Source organism: Salmo salar, chromosome ssa23 (genome assembly GCF_905237065.1).
Source record: "Salmo salar chromosome ssa23, Ssal_v3.1, whole genome shotgun sequence".
Classification (NCBI taxonomy): domain Eukaryota; kingdom Metazoa; phylum Chordata; class Actinopteri; order Salmoniformes; family Salmonidae; genus Salmo; species Salmo salar.
In genome coordinates this window covers 48,642,711-48,664,731 of record NC_059464.1, presented here as the reverse complement: position 1 = coordinate 48,664,731, position 22,021 = coordinate 48,642,711, and the positions used below count along the sequence as shown (strand labels likewise).

Sequence of the window (22,021 nt, the reverse complement as noted above, 5' to 3'; positions counted from 1 at the left end):
CTACATGCTTTCTGGTAAGTTTTGACTACAATACTGGGTGGGCTGAATATATTGTGACATTATTTTTTTTGTTAACTAGTAAATAGTAGCCTACAGCAAAGTGTGTTTTAAATCATTTCTAACTTGTTAGCAATTTCTGCTAGTTAGCAAAAACTACCATGTGGGTTTTAGCTTGCTTGAGCCTGCTAGCTGAGGAGTGTTAATTCACCTGTTTCCATACACGTTTCATTTTAAAAAATGTATCTTACAAAGGAGTTGTTTAATCTTAACTATTTATCTGTACAAGGAATTGTATTTCTTTTTTTTGTTTCAAAATTTTTCTTCTAATCTTTACAGGAAAATGCCACGGGCGCTATCTGATGTGTGGAGACATTTCACTGCAGCTACTGTAGAAGGAAAAGCTGTGTACATTTGCAAATACTGTGCCAAATCATATGTGAAGAATGCAACAAAGATGCAGAATCATTTGGCCAAGTGCATAAAGTTCCCTCAGCGCTCACAACAAGCAACCTCTGACTAAAGTCCCTCTACTTCTATGCGAAGTGAAAATGATGAGTCAGACACCTTATCGATAGCAACAGCTCAGGGTCCTCCTGGAATCAGAAGGTTTGACTCAATGGAGGAACGTAGTCAGAGAAATGCTGATGAATGTCTTGCTCGAGCTGTGTATGCAACTGGTTCACCTCTGATGCTCAGCAGACACCCCTCCAACCAGACATGCTTTATCTACTCATTTGCTGGATGCAGAGTTCAAAGTGAAGGTCAAGCAAATCATAGAGAAAGCAGACTGTATTGCAATCATCTCTGATGGCCGGTCGAATGTTCGTGGGCAAGGAATAATTAACTACATCATCTCCATCCCTCAAACAGGTTTCTACAAGAGCACAGACACAAGGGACAACAGACACACCGGTCTCTACATTGCAGATGAGCTGAAGGCAGTCATCAATGACCTTGGACCACAGAAGGTATTTGCACTGGTGACAGACAATGCTGTGAACATGAAGGCTGCTTGGTCTAAAGTGGAGGAGTCCTACCCTCACATCACACCCATTGGCTCATGCATTGAATCTGCTCTTCAAGGACACCATGGCACTGAAAACAATGGATACACTCTACAAGAGAGCCAAGAGAGCCAAGGAAATGGTTAGGTATGTTAAGGATCATCAAGTTATAGCAGCAATCTACCTCACCAAGCAAAGTGAGAAGAATAAGAGCACCACATTGAAGCTGCCCAGCAACACCCGTTGGAGTGGTGTTGTCATCATGTTTGACAGTCTCCTGGAGGGGAAGGAGTCTCTCCAAGAAATGGCCATATCACACTCTGCCGATACGGACAGCCCCATCAAGAGGATCCTCCTGGATGGTGTATTTTGGGAGAGAGTGGTAAGCAGCCTGACACTCCTGAAACCTATAGCAGTAGCCATTGCACGGATTGAGGGAGACAATGCCATCCTGTCTGATGTTCAGACTCTGCTTGCAGATGTAAGAGACTAAATCCGTACTGCCCTGCCCACTTCACTGTTTCTCCAAGCAGAGGAAACTGCAGTTCTGAAATCCATCAAAAAGCGTGAAGACCTCTGCCTGAAGCCCAAGTATGCTGGCAAGAGCATCCTGTCTGGTGCAGAGATCAACAAGGCCTATGGTGTCATTACTAACCGTGTCTCGCCACCTTGGCCTGGATGAGGGCAAGGTTCTTGGCTGTCTGACGAAGTTCACTTCCAAGCAAGGGCTTTGGGATGGAGATGCAATATGGCAATCGCGCCAACATAGCTCATCAGCCACCTGGTGGACGGGACTTTGTGGATCTGAGGCTCTTTCATCTGTTGCCTCCAGAGTTGATGTTGAGATGTGTCTGTTACTTGAACTCTGTGAAGCATTTATTTCGGCTGCAATTCCTGAGGCTGGTAACTCTAATGAAGTTATCCTCTGCAGCAGAGGTAACTCTGGGTCTTCCATTCCCGTGGCGGTCCTCATGAGAGCCAGTTTCATCATAGCGCTTGATGTTTTTTTGCGACTGCACTTGAAGAAACTTTCAAAGTTCTTGAAACGTTACGGATTGACTGACCTTCCTGTCTTAATTAAAGTAATGATGGACTGTTGTTTCTCTTTGCTTATTTGAGCTGTTCTTGCCATAATATGGACTTGGTCTTTTACCAAATAGGGCTATCTTCTGTATACCACCCCTACCTTGTCACAAGACAACTGATTTGTTCAAATGCAATAAGAAGGAAAGAAATTCCACCATTTTTAAAAAAAGGCACACCTGTTAATTGAAACCCATTCCAGGTGACTACCTCATGAAGCTGGTTGAGAGAATGCCAAGAATGTGGACAGCCATCATCAATGCAAAGGGTGGCTACTTTGAAGAATATAAAATATATTTTGATTTTAACACTTTTTTTTGGTTTGTTGGTTACTACATGATTCCATATGTGTGTTATTTCATAGTTTTGATGTCTTCACTATTATTATTCAACGTAGAAAATAGTAAAAAATAAAGAAACCCATGAATGAGTAGGTGTCAACTTTTGACCGGTACTGTGTGTATATGGATAGATGGGATGTGTAGACTATATGAATAGAATATGTGACCAACTGGTTCGGTTTTATGTAAAAAAAAATAAAAAAATAAGTACTTTTTTTTTTACATTGGATAAAAGTAGAGACTCAGAGATAGAAAATTGTATTACATACACTACAGTTGAGGAACAATGAGCAAAGTAAATCTGCTTTGAAAGTTGATTAACTTGTAACCCCACTTCTGAGAAAATGGTCCTTGGAATGTTTTGGTACACCTACTGGAGAGCTCTTCTTTGTCTACACCCATTCAGCATCGTTCACACCCTCATAAGCTTTAGCCACATGTGAGGCAGTGTACTAAACAACTCTGAAATCGGAGTAGATAGCCAGAGTGAATTTACCAGCTACGCCTATCGGCAGTTGTCGCAGTGACATCATGAACATTCTATTGAAATAGTTACTTGCATAGTGGAGTCTTTTTTTGTTTAGACATGTAGCTAGCTAGCTAAACAATGAACCATTAATCTCAACTCGTAACGTTTCGACCCTGCATGAATCTGCAGGTAGCTAACCAAACGGGTTCAATGTTAGCTAGCTAACCTTAGGCTATAACTAGCAATGCAAATTGCTCTCAGATATGAATAATATTCCTACACAGATCATACACGTAATGTTAGCAAGCCAGCCAGCTTAAGTTAGCCAGATAGCTAACAGTACACTAACTTGAAATGAAAATGACTTTCTGACAAAATTATGAATGTGTAATATCCGAATATGTAGCTAGCTAAACTCTCTTACCTGTGTACATGGATGGACACTTCTCCCTCTGTCATGGTTGCCCTTAGTTTGAAGATGTAATCCGGAGGTTTTATACAACAGCCTTCTGTGTGTTCTCTTATCGACTCGTCTGCATATTTTGCAGTCAAACGCCAGAACCTTCTCCATCTCCTTAGCTATCGTACTGTAATTCCACAGATTTTTTCAAGAGCAACAGTTCTACTACGTGATGTCTTTATTAAAAAGCCACGTTAGAAAAGATTACCGACACATACTGAGCAGCTCATGTTATAGACGGAAGCGTGCTACATGGCAGACCAATCCAAACACATCTCTCTAGATGTCCAGCCCATCCATTATCTCAGCCAATCATGGCTAGCGGGATGGTTTCTTTTTTTAAACCAACTAGGCTCGTAATTTAACAATTTAATTCACATTTTCAGATGGCATACAAGTTTGTTATTAAGGCACATGAAAGTTCACATGTCCCAGAAGGCATTTCTTTCAAAATAAAAAACGCATTTAGATTTTAAAAAAAGTTGCTTGAATGACTAGAATACAGTATATACATATGAAGTGGGTAAAAAAAATTATGTAAATGTATTTTAGTTGTTCTACTCGTGTGTCCTATTATCCTCTATGTTTGTAGTACTGTGAAGTAATAATGCTGATTTATTAAAAAAAAAAAAATTAATTAAATTTTTATTTATTTTTTCTCCCAAAGCAAATGGTGATGAGCCTTCGTGTTTCAGAGCTACAAGTTTTACTAGGCTACGCAGGACGCAACAAGCACGGACGCAAACACCAACTGTTGACCAAAGCCTTGCACCTCCTTAAGGCCGGCTGCAGCCCCGCTGTCCAGATGAAGGTGAAGGAGCTCTACAGACGCCGCTTCCCCGCCAAGATGCTGTCTCCGGTGGATCTGGCCCTGCCCAGTGTCCACTCCACCTCCAGTCTATCCGGAGGCCTCACCTCGCTGGGGTTTGACAGCCACGGGTCCCCCTCGCCTGGCTCTCTGCTGGTGCCCAAACATGAACTAGGCCTTCACCCCGTACACCCTGACGTCAAGCTCCAGAGACTGCCCTTCTACGACATGCTGGATGAGCTTATCAAACCCACCAGCCTGGGTAAGTGGTGCTTAGACTTACATACATACATACATACATACATACATACATACATACGCTGAGTGTACAAAACATTAAGAACATCTTCTCTTTTCCATGAGACCGACCAGGTGAAAGCTATGATCCCTCGTTGATGTCACCTGTTAAATCCACTTCAATCCGTGTAGATGAAGGGGAGGAGACAAGTTAAAGAAGGATTATTATTTTTTTTAAAGCCTTGAGATAATTGAGACATGGATTGTGTATGTGTGACCATTCAGAGGGTGAATTGGGCAAGACAGAAGATTGAAGTGCCTTTGAACAGGGCGATGGTAGTAGGTGCTCAGGGGCATCAGTTTGTGTGTGTCAAGAACGGCAGCGCTGCTGGATTTTTCTTTTCACGCTCAACAGTTAACCGTGTGTAACCAACCAGTTAACCAATGCTTCCCACAGTTGTGTCAAGTTGGCTGGATGTCCTTTGGGTGGTGGACCGTTATTGATACACACAGGAAACTGTTGAGCGACAACCCAGCAGCGTTGCTGTTCTTGACACAGTCAAACCGGTGCACCTGGGCACCTACTACCACCATACCCTGTTCAAAGGCACTTAAATATTTTGTCTTGCCCATTCACCCTCTGAATGGCACACATACACAATCCATGTCTCAATTGTCTCAAGGCTTAACAATCTTTCTTTAACCTAATCCAAGATGGCGTAGCAGCCAGACGTCTTCTTGTCTTTGTCCTGTCGTGTCCCTTGTATATATCTTTTTAACATCTTTTTCTTCGCATATCTTTAAAAAATATTTTCCTAAACCTCAACTTCTAAATCCTCTCCTGCAACCCGCCTCACCCAATGTGGCGTGGATCAGTTTTTCTTCCTAAAGTATTTCTATTTACTTCGGATCTGGAATCCCTCAACTGAAGCTAGCCAGCTAACTAACTACCAGCTATCAGTCAGCAAACCATTGCTAGCGGTCATCAGCTAACCTTAAGCTCGGAAAGCTCTCGCCAGTTCGAACAACGTAACGCAAACCAGAGCATAACGGACTTATAATAATAATAATAATAATAATAATAATATTTTTTTCCCCATATCCCCGGATTCCTACCGCAAACTCTGAACATTTTCATCTGGATCTTCACAACTAGCTAACCGCAATCCCGGGTGACTACTCCTGGCTAGCGTTTCCATCCCGGAGCAAGCACCAACTAGCCTGAAGCGAGCCCGGCCAGGGCTCCTGGGCTACCACCGAAGCCCACTCCTGGGCTACAATATCCAGACCCCTTCTACTGCCGGAACCTCGCTGATCCTCTACGACTGGAATACCGACATAATCTGCCCGAGGATTCCAACAGGCCCCTCAGGCGCGACGTCCTCTGAATCGCCGTGTCCCCAGTCAGCCCAACCACTCACTGGACCCATATGTTCACTTGGCCACGCATGCCTCTCTCTAATATCAATATGCCTCGTTCATTACTGTCCTGGTTAGTGATTACTGTCTTATTTCACTGTAGAGCCTCTAGCCCTGCTCAATATGCCTTAACCAACCATGTTGTTCAACCTCCCACATATGCGATGACATCACCTGGTTTAAACGTCTCTAGAGACTATATCTCTCTCATCATTACTCAATGCCTAGGTTTACCTCCAATGTACTCACATCCTACCTTACCTTTGTCTGTAGAGGCAAAAACAGACTTACCCCCATCGCGACGTCCCCCAAAGGCTAACTTGCTAGCCCCGGTCTGCTAACTGCTAGCCCCGGTCTGCCAACTGCTTGCTTGCTAACCCGGTCTGCTAACTGCTAGCATGCCAGCCCCGGTCTGCTAACTGCTAGCATGTTTAGCCCCAGAAACCTGCTCCTTTTACTCTCTGTTTCGAACGTGCTAGACGGCCAGTTCGTATAGCCTTTAGCCGTACCCTTATCCTACTTCTCCTCTGGTGATGTGGAGGTTAATCCAGGTCCTGCAGTGCTTAGCTCCACTCCCACTCCCCAGGTGCTCTCATTTGTTGACTTCTGTAACCGTAATAACCTTGGTTTCATGCATGTTAACATTAGAAGCCTCCTCCCTAAGTTTGTTTTATTCACTGCTTTAGCACACTCTGCCAACCCGGATGTCTTAGCCATGTCTGAATCCTGGCTTAGGAAAACCACCAAAAACCCTGAAATCTCCTTCGCTAACTATAACATTTTCCGCCAAGATAGAACTGCCAAAGGGGGCGGTGTTGCGATCTACTGCAAAGATAGCCTGCAGAGTTCTGTATTACTATCCAAGTCTGTACCCAAACAATTCGAGCTTCTACTTCTAAAAATTCACCTTTCCAGAAACAAGTCTCTCACTGTTGCCGCTTGCTATAGACCACCCTCTGCCCCCAGCTGTGCCCTCGATACCATATGTGAATTGATTGCCCCCCCATCTATCTTCTGAGCTTATGCTACTAGGTGACCTAAACTGGGACATGCTTAACACCCCGGCCATCCTGCAATCTAAGCTTGATGCCCTCAATCTCACACAAATTATCAATGAACCTACCAGGTACAACCCCAAATCTGTAAACACGGGCACCCTCATAGATGTCATCCTAACTAACTCGCCCTCCAAATTCACCTCTGCTGTTTTCAATCAAGATCTCAGCGATCATTGCCTGCATCCGTAATCGGTCTGCGACCAAACGACCACCCATCATCACTGTCAATCGCTCCCTAAAACACTTCTGCGAGCAGGCCTTTCTAATCGACCTGGCCGGGGTATCCTCGAATGACATTGACCTCATCCCGTCAGTAGATGATGCCTGGCTATTCTTTAAAAGTGCCTTCACCATCTTAAATAAGCATGCCCCACTCAAAAAATGTAGAACTAGGAATAGATATAGTCCTTGGTTCACTCCAGACCTGACTGCCCTTGACCAGCACAAAAACATCCTGTGGCGTTCTGCATTAGCATCGAATAGCCCCCGTGATATGCAACTTTTCAGGGAAGTTAGGAACCAATATACACAGGCAGTTAGAAAAGCTAAGGCTAGCTTTTACAAATAGAAATTTGCATCCTGTAGCACCAACTCAAAAAAGTTCTGGGACACTGTAAAGTACATGGAGAATAAGAGCACCTCCTCCCAGCTGCCCACTGCACTGAGGATAGGAAACTTTGTCACCTCTGATAAATCCACTATAATTGAGAATTGCAATAAGCATTTCTCTATGGCTGGCCATGCTTTCCATCTGGCTACCCCTACCCCGGTCAACTGCCCGGCACCCTCCACAGCAACCCGCCAATGCCCCCACCATTTCTACTTCACCCAAATCCAGATAGCTGATGTTCTGAAAGAGCTGCAAAATCCGGACCCATACAAATTAGCCGGACTAGACAATCTGGACCCTCTCTTGTTGCAACCCCTATTACTAGCCTGTTCAACCTCTCTTTCGTATCGTCTAAGATTCCCAAAGATTGGAAAGCTGCCGCGGTCATCCCCCTCTTCAAAGGGGGTGACACTCTAGACCCAAACTGCTACAGACCTATATCCATCCTACCCTGCCTTTCTAAGGTCTTCGAAAGTCAAGTTAACAAACAGATTACCGACCATTTCGAATCCCACCGTACCTTCTCCGCTATGCAATCTGGTTTCAGAGCTGGTCACGGGTGCACCTCAGCCACGCTCAAGGTACTAAACGACATCATAACCGCCATTGATAAGAAACAATACTGTGCGGCTGTATTCATCGACCTGGCCAAGTCTTTCAACTCTGTCAATCACCACATTCTTATTGGCAGACTCGACAGCCTTGGTTTCTCAAATGATTGCCTCGCCTGGTTTACCAACTACTTCTCTGATAGAGTTCAGTGTGTCAAATCAGAGGGCCTGTTGTCCGGACCTCTGGCAGTCTTTATGGGGGTACCACAGGGTTCAATTCTCGGGCCGACTCTCTTCTCTGTATACATCAATGATGTTGCTCTTGCTGCTGGTGATTCTCTGATCCACCTCTATGCAGACGACACCATTCTGTATACTTCTGGCCCCTGTTTGGACACTGTGTTAACTAACCTCCAGACGAGCTTCAATGCCATACAACTCTCCTTCTGTGGTCTCCAACTGCTCTTAAACGCAAGTAAAGCTAAATGCATGCTCTTCAACCGATCGCTGCCCGCACCTGCTCGCCCGTCCAGCATCACTACTCTGGACGGCTCTGACTTAGAATACGTGGACAACTACAAATACCTGGGTGTCTGGTTAGATTGTAAACTCTCCTTCCAGACTCACATCAAACATCTCCAATCCAAAATTAAATCTAGAATCGGCTTCCTATATCGCAACAAAGCATCCTTCACTCATGCTGCCAAACATACCCTCCAACCAATCCTCGACTTCGGTTATGTCATCTATAAAATAGCCTCCAACACTCTACTCAACAAACTGGATGCAGTCTATCACAGTGCCATCCGTTTTGTCACCAAAGCCCCATCTACTACCCACCATTACGACCGGTACGCTCTCGTTGGTTGGCCCTCGCTTCATACTTGTCGCCAAAACCACTGGCTACAGGTCATCTACAAGACCCTGCTAGGTAAAGCCCCGCCTTATCTCAGCTCGCTGGTCACCATAGCAGCACCCACCTGTAGCACGCGCTCCAGCAGGTATATCTCTCTGGTCACCCCCAAAGCCAATTCCTCCTTTAGCCGCCTTTCCTTCCAGTTCTCTGCTGCCAATGACTGGAACGAACTGCAAAAATCTCTGAAGCTGGAGACTCATATCTCCCTTACTAGCTTTAAGCACCAGCTGTCAGAGCAGCTCACAGATCACTGCACCTGTACACAGCCCATCTGTAAACAGCCCATCCAATCTACCTCATCCCCATACCTGTATTTATTTATTTATCTTGCTCCTTTGCACCCCAGTATCTCTACTTGCATATTCATCTTCTGCACATCTACCATTCCAGTGTTTAATTGCTATATTGTAATTACTTCGCCACCATGGCCTATTTATTGCCTTAACCTACCTCATTTGCACTCACTGTATATAGACTTTTTGTTTTCTTTTGTTCCACTGTATTATTGACTGTATGTTTGTTTTATTCCATGTGTAACTCTGTTGTTTTATGTGTCGAACTGCTTTGCTTTATCTTGGCCCGGTCGCAGTTGTAAATGAGAACTTGTTCTCAACTAGCCTACCTGGTTCAATAAAGGACTTGTTCTCAACTAGCCTACCTGGTTAAATAAAGGACTTGTTCTCAACTAGCCTACCTGGTTCAATAAAGGTGAAATAAAAAAACAAACCTGTTTCCTCCACTTCATCTACATAAGGGATCATAGCTTTCACCTGGATTCACCTGAGTTTGTGGAAAGGGCTTGGTTTTGTACAGACAGTGTATATTTCACATACATTCCATCATATACACTGTTTTTTTTATTAAAGCAATAAGGCTTTAACCTATAGATTTATTGTGATTTAACAGTTGTTTCTAAAACATATATAATTAGGATGCGTGTCTGTCTATCCTGTCTGTTAGGTCCATAGAATAAAGAGTGTATGGTCCCATCTCTAGGTTAACCCACAGCGTATCCGCCATTGGTTAGGTCGTCCCATCTCTAGGTTAACCCACAGCGTATCCGCCATTGGTTAGGTCGTCCCATCTCTGGTTAACCACAGCGTTCCCCATGGGCTCCCATCTCTAGGTTAACCCACAGCGTATCCGCCATTGGTTAGGTCGTCCCATCTCTAGGTTAACCCACAGCGTATCCGCCATTGGTTAGGTCGTCCCATCTCTAGGTTAACCCACAGCGTATCCGCCATTGGTTAGGTCGTCCCATCTCTAGGTTAACCCACAGCGTATCCGCCATTGGTTAGGTCGTCCCATCTCTAGGTTAACCCACAGCGTATCCGCCATTGTAACGGCTGTAACTGAAGTTTGTCTAGTTTTCTGGCTGTGTTCTCTCTTGTGGGAGCGGATGGTTGGTAGGATGAGATTCGTTCTAGTTCTGTCTCTCTCTGTCTCTCTGTCTCTCTGTCTCTCTGTCTCTCTCTCAGCCTCAGACAACAGTCAGCGGTTTCAGGAGACGTGTTATGCCTTTGCGTTGACGCCTCAGCAGGTCCAGCAGATCAGCAGCTCCATGTAAGACTGACCCCTATCTACACCACTACAACACACCCGACCCCTATCTGGACCACTAGAACACACCCGACCCCTATCTACACCACTAGAACACACCCGACCCCTATCTGCACCACTAGAACACACCCGACCCCTATCTACACCACTAGAACACACCCGACCCCTATCTACACCACTAGAACACACCCGACCCCTATCTACACCACTAGAACACACCCGACCCCTATCTACACCACTAGAACACACCCGACCCCTATCTACACCACTAGGACACACCCGACCCCTATCTGCACCACTAGAACACACCCGACCCCTATCTACACCACTAGGACACACCCGACCCCTATCTACACCACTAGAACACACCCGACCCCTATCTACACCACTAGGACACACCCGACCCCTATCTACACCACTAGAACACACCCGACCCCTATCTACACCACTAGAACACACCCGACCCCTATCTACACCACTAGAACACACCCGACCCCTATCTACACCACTAGGACACACCCGACCCCTATCTGGACCACTAGGACACACCCGACCCCTATCTACACCACTAGGACACACCCGACCCCTATCTACACCACTAGGACACACCCGACCCCTATCTACACCACTAGAACACACCCGACCCCTATCTACACCACTAGAACACACCCGACCCCTATCTACACCACTAGGACACACCCGACCCCTATCTACACCACTAGGACACACCCGACCCCTATCTACACCACTAGGACACACCCGACCCCTATCTACACCACTAGAACACACCCGACCCCTATCTACACCACTAGGACACACCCGACCCCTATCTACACCACTAGGACACACCCGACCCCTATCTACACCACTAGAACACACCCGACCCCTATCTACACCACTAGAACACACCCGACCCCTATCTACACCACTAGAACACACCCGACCCCTATCTACACCACTAGAACACACCCGACCCCTATCTACACCACTGAGAACATCTGTGTAATTTTCGATAGATATGTACAAAAATACAGTTTTTAATAAACTGCAAATCGATGCATGATCCTATTGCAAGTCACAATATTTGGCACTCTCATTGGATAATGGGATAACAATGCCTTCTCATTGGATAATGGGATAACGGTGCCTTCCCATTGGATAATGGGATAACGGTGCCTTCCCATTGGATAATGGGATAACGGTGCCTTCCCATTGGATAATGGGATAACGGTGCCTTCCCATTGGATAATGGGATAACGGTGCCTTCCCATTGGATAATGGATACGATATGATAACGTTGCCTTCCCATTGGATAATGGGATAACGGTGCCTTCCCATTGGATAATGGGATAACGGTGCCTTCCCATTGGATAATGGGATAACGGTGCCTTCCCATTGGATAATGGGATAACGGTGCCTTCTCATTGGATAATGGGATAACGGTGCCTTCCCATTGGATAATGGGATAACGGTGCCTTCTCATTGGATAATGGGATAACGGTGCCTTCCCATTGTAATGTCCTTCCATTATAATGGGATAACGGTGCCTTCCCATTGGATAATGGGATAACGGTGCCTTCCCATTGGATAATGGGATAACGGTGCCTTCCCATTGGATAATGGGATAACGGTGCCTTCCCATTGGATAATGGGATAACGGTTTTAATTCTATGGTTATTTTGCTCACTGCCATTTTGCTCGTGCAAAACATTGTCAAACTGACTTCTCTCCTAAACCTTACGTCTCTGTGTGTCTACAGGGACATCTCTGGGACCAAGTGTGACTTTGCAGTCCAGGTTCAGTTAAGGTAGGCTCTCCTGCCTTCTCACAGAGCCTTCAGAAAGTATTCACACCCATTGACTTTTTTTCCCATATTTTGTTGTTGTTACAGCCTGATTTTTTTCAAAAATGTGTTTTATTATTGATTAAATTGAGATTTTTTGGGGGGTCACTGGCTTACACACAATAACCCATAATGACATCACAATACCCCATAATGATGAAAGTGGAAGTATGTTTTAAAAAAAATGTAAAAGCTGAAATGTCTTGAGCCTGTACGTATTCAACCCCCTTTGTTATAGCAAGCCTCAACCTGCCTTATAACCTAATACTGACCCTCCTCCTCCTCTCAGCATGGCAGCAACACAACATGACAACGGCATGGTAGCATAAATAAGTTCAGGAGTAAATATTTGCTTAACAAGTCACATAATAAGTTGCATGCATTTTAAAATGACCACATCCTCGCTGTTCCCCCACACATACAAGAGAGCACCTATTGCAAAGAGCAAAGAGCACCTATTGGTAGATGTGTAAAAAAACTCAAAAGCAGACATTGAATATCCCTTTGAGCATGGTTAAGTTATTAATTACACTTTGGATGGTGTATCAATACACCCAGTCACTACAAAGATACAGGTGTCCTTCCTAACTCAGTTGCTGGTGAGGAAGGAAACCTCACAGGGAATTCATCATGAGGCCAATGTTGACTTTAAAATAGTTACAGAGTTTAACGACTGTGATAGGAGAAAACTGAGGATGGATCAACAACATTGTAGTTACTCCACATTACTAACCTAAATGACAGAGTGAAAAGAAGGAAGCCTGTACAGAATACAAATATTCCAAATCATGCATCCTGTTTGCAACGAGGCACTGAACTAATACCGCAAGAAATGTGGCAAAGAAATTTGTTCGTCCTGAATACAAAGTGTTATGTCTGGGGCAAATCCAATATAACACATTAATGAGTACCACTCTCCATATTTTCTAGCATAGTTGTGGCTGCATCATGTTATGGGTATGCTTGTAATTGTTAAGGACTGGGGAGTTTATCAGGATCAAAAATAAATGTAATAGAACTAAGCACAGGCAAAATCCTAGAGGAAAACCTGGTTCAGTCTGCTTTCCACCAGACACTGGGAGATGAATTCACCTTTTAGCAGGACAATAACCTAAAAACACAAGGCCAAGTCTACACTGGAGTTGCTTACCAAGAAGACAGTGAATGTTCCTGAGTGACCGAGTTACAGTTTTGACTTACATCTGCTTGAAAATCTCAGACCTGAAAATGGTTGTCTAGCAATGATCAACAACCAATTTGTCAGAGCTTGAAGAATTTTTTTTAAAGAATAATGGACAAATGTTGCACAATCCAGGTGTGTAAAGCTCTTAGAGACTTTACCCAGAAAGACTCACAGCTATAATCGCTGACAAAGTATTGACTCAGGGGTGTGTGGTGTTAGATGTAAATTAGATTTCTGTATTTCATTAGCAAAAAAAAAGCATGTTTTCACTTTGTCATTATGGAGTACTGTGTAGGTAAAAATTTTATATATATATATATATATATATATATATATACATATATATATATACACACACACACACACAGTAGCAGCACAACATGGTAGTAACACAAGACATGGTACAAACATTATTGGGCAAAGACAACAAACAGCCCAAAGGGCAAGAAGGTAGAGACAACAATACATCACACAAAGCAGCCACAACAGTCAGTAAGAGTGGCCATGATTGCGTCTTTGAGTGAAGAGATATATACATACTATATACATTTGAAAAGATAATTGATTTAGGCCAATATACATTTGAAGTCGTAAGTTTACATCCACTTCGGTCAGAGTCATTAAAACTTGTTTTTCAACCACTCCACAAATTTCTTGTTAACAAACTATAGTTTTGGCAAGTCGGTTAGGACATCTACTTTGTGCATGACACAAGTAATTTTTCCAACAATTGTTTTACAGACAGATTATTTCACTTATAATTCACTGTATCACAATTCCAGCGGGTCAGAAGTTTACATACACTAAGTTGACTGTGCCTTTAAACAGCTTGGAAAATTCCAGAAAATTATGTCATGGCTTTAGAAGCTTCTGATAGGCTAATTGACATCATTTGAGTCAATTGGATGTGTACCTGTGGATGTATTTCAAGGCCTACCTTCGAACTCAGTGCCTCTTTGCTTGATATCATGGGAAAATCAAAAGAAATCAGTCAAGACCTCAGAAAAACAATTGTGGACCTCCACAAGTTTGGTTTATCCTTGGGAGCAATTTCCAAATGCCTGAATGTACCACGTTCATCTGTACAAACAATAGTACGCAAGTATAAACACCATGGGACCACGCAGCCGTCATACCGTTCAGGAAGGAGACTCGTTGTCTCCTAGAGATGAACGTACTTTGGTGCGAAAAGTACAAATCAATCCCAGAACAACAGCAAAGGACCTTGTGAAGATGCTGGAGGAAACAGGTACAAAAGTATCTATATCCACAGTAAAACGAGTCCTATATCGACATAACCTGAAAGGCCGCTCAGCAAGGAAGAAGCCACTGCTCCAAAACCACCATAAAAAAGCCAGACTACGGTTTGCAACTGCACATGGGGACAAAGATCGTACTTTTTGGAGAAATGTCCTCTGGTCTGATGAAACAAAAATAGAACTGTTTGGTAACAATGACCATCGTTATGTTTGGAGGAAAAAGGGGGAGGCTTGCAAGCCGAAGAACACCATCCCAACCGTGAAGCACGGGGGTGGCAGCATCATGTTGTGGGGGTGCTTTACTGCAGGAGGGACTGGTGCACTTCACAAAATAGATGCTTATCATGAGGAAGGAAAATGATGTGGATATATTGAAGCAACATCTCAAGACATCAGTCAGGAAGTTAAAGCTTGGTCGCAAATGGGTCTTCCAAATGGACAATGACCCCAACACTTCCAAAGTTGTTGCGAAATAGCTTAAGGACAACAAAGTCAAGGTATTGGAGTGGCCATCACAAAGCCCTGACCTCAATCCTAGAGAGAATTTCTGGGCAGAACTGAAAAAGCATGTACGAGCAAGGAGGCCTACAAACCTGACTCAGTTACACCAGCTCTGTCAGGAGGAATGGGCCAAAATTCACCCAACTTATTGTGGGAAGCTTGTGGAAGGCTACCCGAAACGTTTGACCCAAGTTCAACAATTTAAAGGCAATGCTACCAAATACTAATTGAGTGTATGTAAACTTCTGACCCACTGGGAATGTGATGAAAGAAATAAAAGCTGAAATAAATCATTCTCTCTACTATTATTCTGACATTTCACATTCTTAAAATAAAGTGTTGATCCTAACTGACCTAAAACAGGGAATTTTTACTGGGATTAAAATGTCAGGAATTGTGAAAAACTGATTTTAAATGTATTTGGCTAAGTTGTATGTAAACTTCGTGTGTGTAAGTAATACATTCTGAATTCAGGCTGTAACACAATGTGGAATAAGTCAAGGGGTATGAAAACTTTCTGAAGGCTCTGTATGGTCTTTTCTTTCACTTTTGACAATATGACTTGTTCACTAAAGTAAAGTAGAGAGATGGCGGTGCCGCAAAAGGCTTCTATGAAATGGATCACCTTCCCAAGGACAGAAAATATTTTGTTCTGGTCATTTTGGGATCACACTCTCTCTTTTTAAAGAAAAGAAAAAAAAAATATGACTGCTTGTCAATTGTTTATTGATGTGTCTGTGATTTTTGAATTGGTTATTAATCTCTCTGTTATTCCTAGCGATTTTTTTATTTATTTTTTATTTATTTTTTTTTATTCATCTCTGGTATTTGTTGTTGATCTGTGGTCCTCTCCCAGGTTTTGTTTGTCAGAGACGAGCTGCGCCCAGGAGGATCATTTCCCCTCCAACCTGTGTGTGAAAGTCAACAGCAAACCCTGCAACCTCCCGGTGAGTCCGTCTGTCCAATCAAAAAACCCATGTTTTGACCAATGGGTAAAAGTATATGTTAATAATGTACATCATCCTCTAAGAAAACCAATGGGCTAAATCTCATGTCTCCGGTCCAAATATTTTACATAAAATGGCCAAAATTACTTACTGAATCCATGGATTCCTGTGGATTTTTTTAAATAAGGAAAAATACAGAGACAACACTACATAAAGAGAGACCTAAGACAACAACACAGCATGGCAGCAACACATGACAACACAGCATGGTAGCAGCCCAACATGACAACAACATGGTAGAAACACAACATGACAACAACATGGTAGCAGCCCAACATGACAACAACATGGTAGCAGCCCAACATGACAACAACATGGTAGCAACACAACATGACAACAACATGGTAGCAACACAACATGACAACAACATGGTAGCAACACATGACAACAACATGGTAGCAACACAACATGACAACATGGTAACATGACAACAGCATGGCAGCAACACAGCATGACAATAACATGGTAGCAACACAACATGACAACAGCATGGCAGCAACACAACATGACAACAGCATGGCAGCAACACAACATGACAACAACATGGTAGCAACACAGCATAACAACAACATGGTAGAAACACAACATGGCACCAACACAGCATGACAATAACATGGTAGAAACACATGACAATAACATGGTAGCAACACAACATGGTAGCAACACAACATGACAACAACATGGTAGCAACATAGCAACAACATGGTAGCAACACAGCATGACAATAACATGGCAGCAACACAGCATGACAATAACATGGTAGAAACACATGACAATAACATGGTAGCAACACAACATGACAACAACATGGTAGCAACATAGCAACAACATGGTAGCAACACAGCATGACAACACAGCGTGGTAGCAACACATGACAACACAACATGGTAGCAACACAATATGACAACAACATGGTAGTAACACAGCATGACAACAACATGGTAGCAACATAGCAACAACATGGTAGCAACACAGCATGACAACAACATGGTAGCAACACAACATGACAACAACATGGTAGCAACACAGCATGACAACAACATGGTAGCAACACAGCATGACAACAACATGGTAGCAACACAGCATGACAACAACATGGTAGCAACACAGCATGACAACAACATGGTAGCAACACAGCATGACAACAACATGGTAGTAGTACAAAACATGGTACAAACATTATTGGGCACAGACAACAGCACAAAGGGCTAGAAGATAGAGACAACAATACATCACACAAAGGTACAATACATATAATATGTTAGAGAAACACCTCATTGAATGATTCAGAACATGAATTATCATATTTGTCTTGGTCAAATGTGTGACATTTCATAACAAATGGTTTAATGAGTATTGGTTTCTCAATCCTGGTGCTGGGGTCCTACAGGGTTTGTCTTTGCCCTAGTGCTAACACATTATCCTGGTCCTAGTGCTAACACATTATCCTGGTCCTAGTGCTAACACATTATCCTGGTCCTAGTGCTAACACATTATCCTGGTCCTAGTGCTAACACATTATCCTGGTCCTAGTGCTAACACATTTATCCTGGTCCTAGTGCTAACACATTTATCCTGGTCCTAGTGCTAACACATTTATCCTGGTCCTAGTGCTAACACATTTATCCTGGTCCTAGTGCTAACACATTTATCCTGGTCCTAGTGCTAACACATTTATCCTGGTCCTAGTGCTAACACATTTATCCTGGTCCAAGTGCTAACACATTTATCCTGGTCCAAGTGCTAACACATTTATCCTGGTCCAAGTGCTAACACATTTATCCTGGTCCAAGTGCTAACACATTTATCCTGGTCCAAGTGCTAACACATTTATCCTGGTCCAAGTGCTAACACATTTATCCTGGTCCAAGTGCTAACACATTTATCCTGGTCCAAGTGCTAACACATTTATCCTGGTCCAAGTGCTAACACATTTATCCTGGTCCAAGTGCTAACACATTTATCCTGGTCCAAGTGCTAACACATTTATCCTGGTCCTAGTGCTAACACATTTATCCTGGTCCTAGTGCTAACACATTTATCCTGGTCCTAGTGCTAACACATTTATCCTGGTCCTAGTGCTAACACATTTATCCTGGTCCAAGTGCTAACACATTTATCCTGGTCCAAGTGCTAACACATTTATCCTGGTCCAAGTGCTAACACATTTATCCTGGTCCAAGTGCTAACACATTTATCCTGGTCCAAGTGCTAACACATTTATCCTGGTCCAAGTGCTAACACATTTATCCTGGTCCAAGTGCTAACACATTTATCCTGGTCCAAGTGCTAACACATTTATCCTGGTCCAAGTGCTAACACATTTATCCTGGTCCAAGTGCTAACACATTTATCCTGGTCCAAGTGCTAACACATTTATCCTGGTCCAAGTGCTAACACATTTATCCTGGTCCAAGTGCTAACACATTTATCCTGGTCCAAGTGCTAACACATTTATCCTGGTCCAAGTGCTAACACATTTATCCTGGTCCAAGTGCTAACACATTTATCCTGGTCCAAGTGCTAACACATTTATCCTGGTCCAAGTGCTAACACATTTATCCTGGTCCAAGTGCTAACACATTTATCCTGGTCCAAGTGCTAACACATTTATCCTGGTCCAAGTGCTAACACATTTATCCTGGTCCAAGTGCTAACACATTTATCCTGGTCCAAGTGCTAACACATTTATCCTGGTCCAAGTGCTAACACATTTATCCTGGTCCAAGTGCTAACACATTTATCCTGGTCCAAGTGCTAACACATTTATCCTGGTCCAAGTGCTAACACATTTATCCTGGTCCAAGTGCTAACACATTTATCCTGGTCCAAGTGCTAACACATTTATCCTGGTCCAAGTGCTAACACATTTATCCTGGTCCAAGTGCTAACACATTTATCCTGGTCCAAGTGCTAACACATTTATCCTGGTCCAAGTGCTAACACATTTATCCTGGTCCAAGTGCTAACACATTTATCCTGGTCCAAGTGCTAACACATTTATCCTGGTCCTAGTGCTAACACATTTATCCTGGTCCTAGTGCTAACACATTTATCCTGGTCCTAGTGCTAACACATTTATCCTGGCCCTAGTGCTAACACATTTATCCTGGCCCTAGTGCTAACACATTTATCCTGGCCCTAGTGCTAACACATTATCCTGGTCCTAGTGCTAACACATTATCCTGGTCCTAGTGCTAACACATTATCCTGGCCCTAGTGCTAACACATTATCCTGGCCCTAGTGCTAACACATTATCCTGGCCCTAGTGCTAACACATTATCCTGGTCCTAGTGCTAACACATTTATCCTGGTCCTAGTGCTAACACATTTATCCTGGTCCAAGTGCTAACACATTTATCCTGGTCCAAGTGCAAACACATTTATCCTGGTCCAAGTGCTAACACATTTATCCTGGTCCAAGTGCTAACACATTTATCCTGGTCCAAGTGCTAACACATTTATCCTGGTCCAAGTGCTAACACATTTATCCTGGTCCTAGTGCTAACACATTTATCCTGGTCCAAGTGCTAACACATTTATCCTGGTCCAAGTGCTAACACATTTATCCTGGTCCAAGTGCTAACACATTTATCCTGGTCCAAGTGCTAACACATTTATCCTGGTCCAAGTGCTAACACATTTATCCTGGTCCAAGTGCTAACACATTTATCCTGGTCCAAGTGCTAACACATTTATCCTGGTCCAAGTGCTAACACATTTATCCTGGTCCAAGTGCTAACACATTTATCCTGGTCCAAGTGCTAACACATTTATCCTGGTCCTAGTGCTAACACATTTATCCTGGTCCAAGTGCTAACACATTTATCCTGGTCCAAGTGCTAACACATTTATCCTGGTCCTAGTGCTAACACATTTATCCTGGTCCTAGTGCTAACACATTTATCCTGGTCCAAGTGCTAACACATTTATCCTGGTCCTAGTGCTAACACATTTATCCTGGTTTGTCTTTACCCTAGTGCTAACACATTATATAGTGTATGTTATCCCTGTGGGACTTGAACCCACAATTCTTGGAAGTTGTTAGCCTAGCGTCCTGCTCTTCCCAACCTGACATTGACCCTGTTGTTTCACCTCTTCCTCAGAGCTACCTTCCTCCAACCAAAAACGGTGTGGAACCCAAACGGCCGAGTCGCCCCATCAACATCACGTCACTGGTCAGACTGTCCACCACAGTACCAAACACTATCGTGGTGTCATGGACCGCCGAGATAGGCAGGGTAAGGAATCTTATCGTGGTGTCATGGACCGCCGAGATAGGCAGGGTAAGGAATCTTATCGTGGTGTCATGGACCTCCGAGATAGGCAGGGTAAGGAATCTAACGTTGGACACCAATCCAGAATCCTCCAACCAGGATATCTGAAAACCTGGGAAATTTGGGAACATGACCAGTATTTTGCAACCCTAAGGCTGGGCTGGGCTTGGCTGGGCTGGGCTGGGCTTGGCTGGCTGGCTGGCTGACAAACTGTTGGCTAAACCTGTTGCATAAGATATAGACCAGTGTTTGTATACTATGTGGTTGCTGCTGTGAAGCCACAAAGCGTGGAGAATGTTATTCTATTCTGTTCCATTTGTATGGTTTTGTGTCCTCGTGGTTCATTAACTTCCCTCCTGTTCTCTTGTCTTCCATCTCAGAGTTTCTCCATGGCAGTGTACCTGGCGAGACAGCAGACGTCCACAACCCTGCTACAGAGGCTACGAGCTAAAGGCATCCGCAACCCAGACCACTCCAGAGCTCTCAGTAGGTGGCTCTCTGATATTAGACGGTGCTGCCAGGCCTGGTCCCCTGGATCTGTTGGTACTGTAAAACTCAAGACCCTAATGACCATAGGGGGCTGACTCTAAGACACCAAGCTAGGGGAGTGGGAACGGGAGAATGTCCTCTTTTTATTGGTGACATCCAGCTCATTGTGTTCTGTGTGTTGTGTCTCTCTCTCTCTCTCTCTCTCTTCTCTCTTCTCTCTCTCCACAGTCAAAGAGAAGTTAACGGCAGACCCTGACAGTGAGATTGTGTTGTCTCTCTCTCTCTCTCTCTCTCTCTCTCTCTCTCTCTCCACAGTCAAAGAGAAGTTAACAGCAGACCCTGACAGTGAGATTGTGTTGTCTCTCTCTCTCTCTCTCTCTCTCTCCACAGTCAAAGAGAAGTTAACAGCAGACCCTGACAGTGAGATTGTGTTGTCTCTCTCTCTCTCTCTCTCTCTCTCTCCACAGTCAAAGAGAAGTTAACAGCAGACCCTGACAGTGAGATTGTGTTGTCTCTCTCTCTCTTCTTTCACAGTCAAAGAGAAGTTAACGGCAGACCCTGACAGTGAGATTGTGTTGTCTCTCTCTCTCTCTCTCTCTCTCTCTCCACAGTCAAAGAGAAGTTAACAGCAGACCCTGACAGTGAGATTGTGTTGTCTCTCTCTCTCTCTCTCTCTCTCCACAGTCAAAGAGAAGTTAACAGCAGACCCTGACAGTGAGATTGTGTTGTCTCTCTCTCTCTCTCTCTCCACAGTCAAAGAGAAGTTAACAGCAGACCCTGACAGTGAGATTGTGTTGTCTCTCTCTCTCTCTCTCTCTCTCTCCACAGTCAAAGAGAAGTTAACAGCAGACCCTGACAGTGAGATTGTGTTGTCTCTCTCTCTCTCTCTCTCTCTCTCTCTCCACAGTCAAAGAGAAGTTAACAGCAGACCCTGACAGTGAGATT

General features: G+C 43.8%; 1 protein-coding gene across 5 annotated transcripts in view; it reads left to right on the top strand.

The window, feature by feature from the left end:
• Positions 1-22,021, top strand: part of LOC106584817 (E3 SUMO-protein ligase PIAS1) — a 43,272-nt gene that overhangs the window by 12,414 nt on the left and 8,837 nt on the right. For 2 of the 5 annotated variants that reach the window (XM_045706017.1, XM_045706016.1), the window contains exons 2-7: positions 4,025-4,427; positions 10,435-10,519; positions 12,276-12,323; positions 16,159-16,249; positions 20,417-20,596; positions 20,968-21,073. In XM_045706017.1, coding sequence (XP_045561973.1) covers positions 4,025-4,427; positions 10,435-10,519; positions 12,276-12,323; positions 16,159-16,249; positions 20,417-20,596; positions 20,968-21,073 — 913 coding nt within the window. Of the gene's footprint in view, positions 1-4,024; positions 4,428-9,641; positions 10,000-10,082; positions 10,520-12,275; positions 12,324-16,158; positions 16,250-20,416; positions 20,597-20,967; positions 21,074-22,021 lie in introns of those variants that run through there. The other 3 variants (XM_014170414.2, XM_045706019.1, XM_045706018.1) reach the window with 3 other exon arrangements.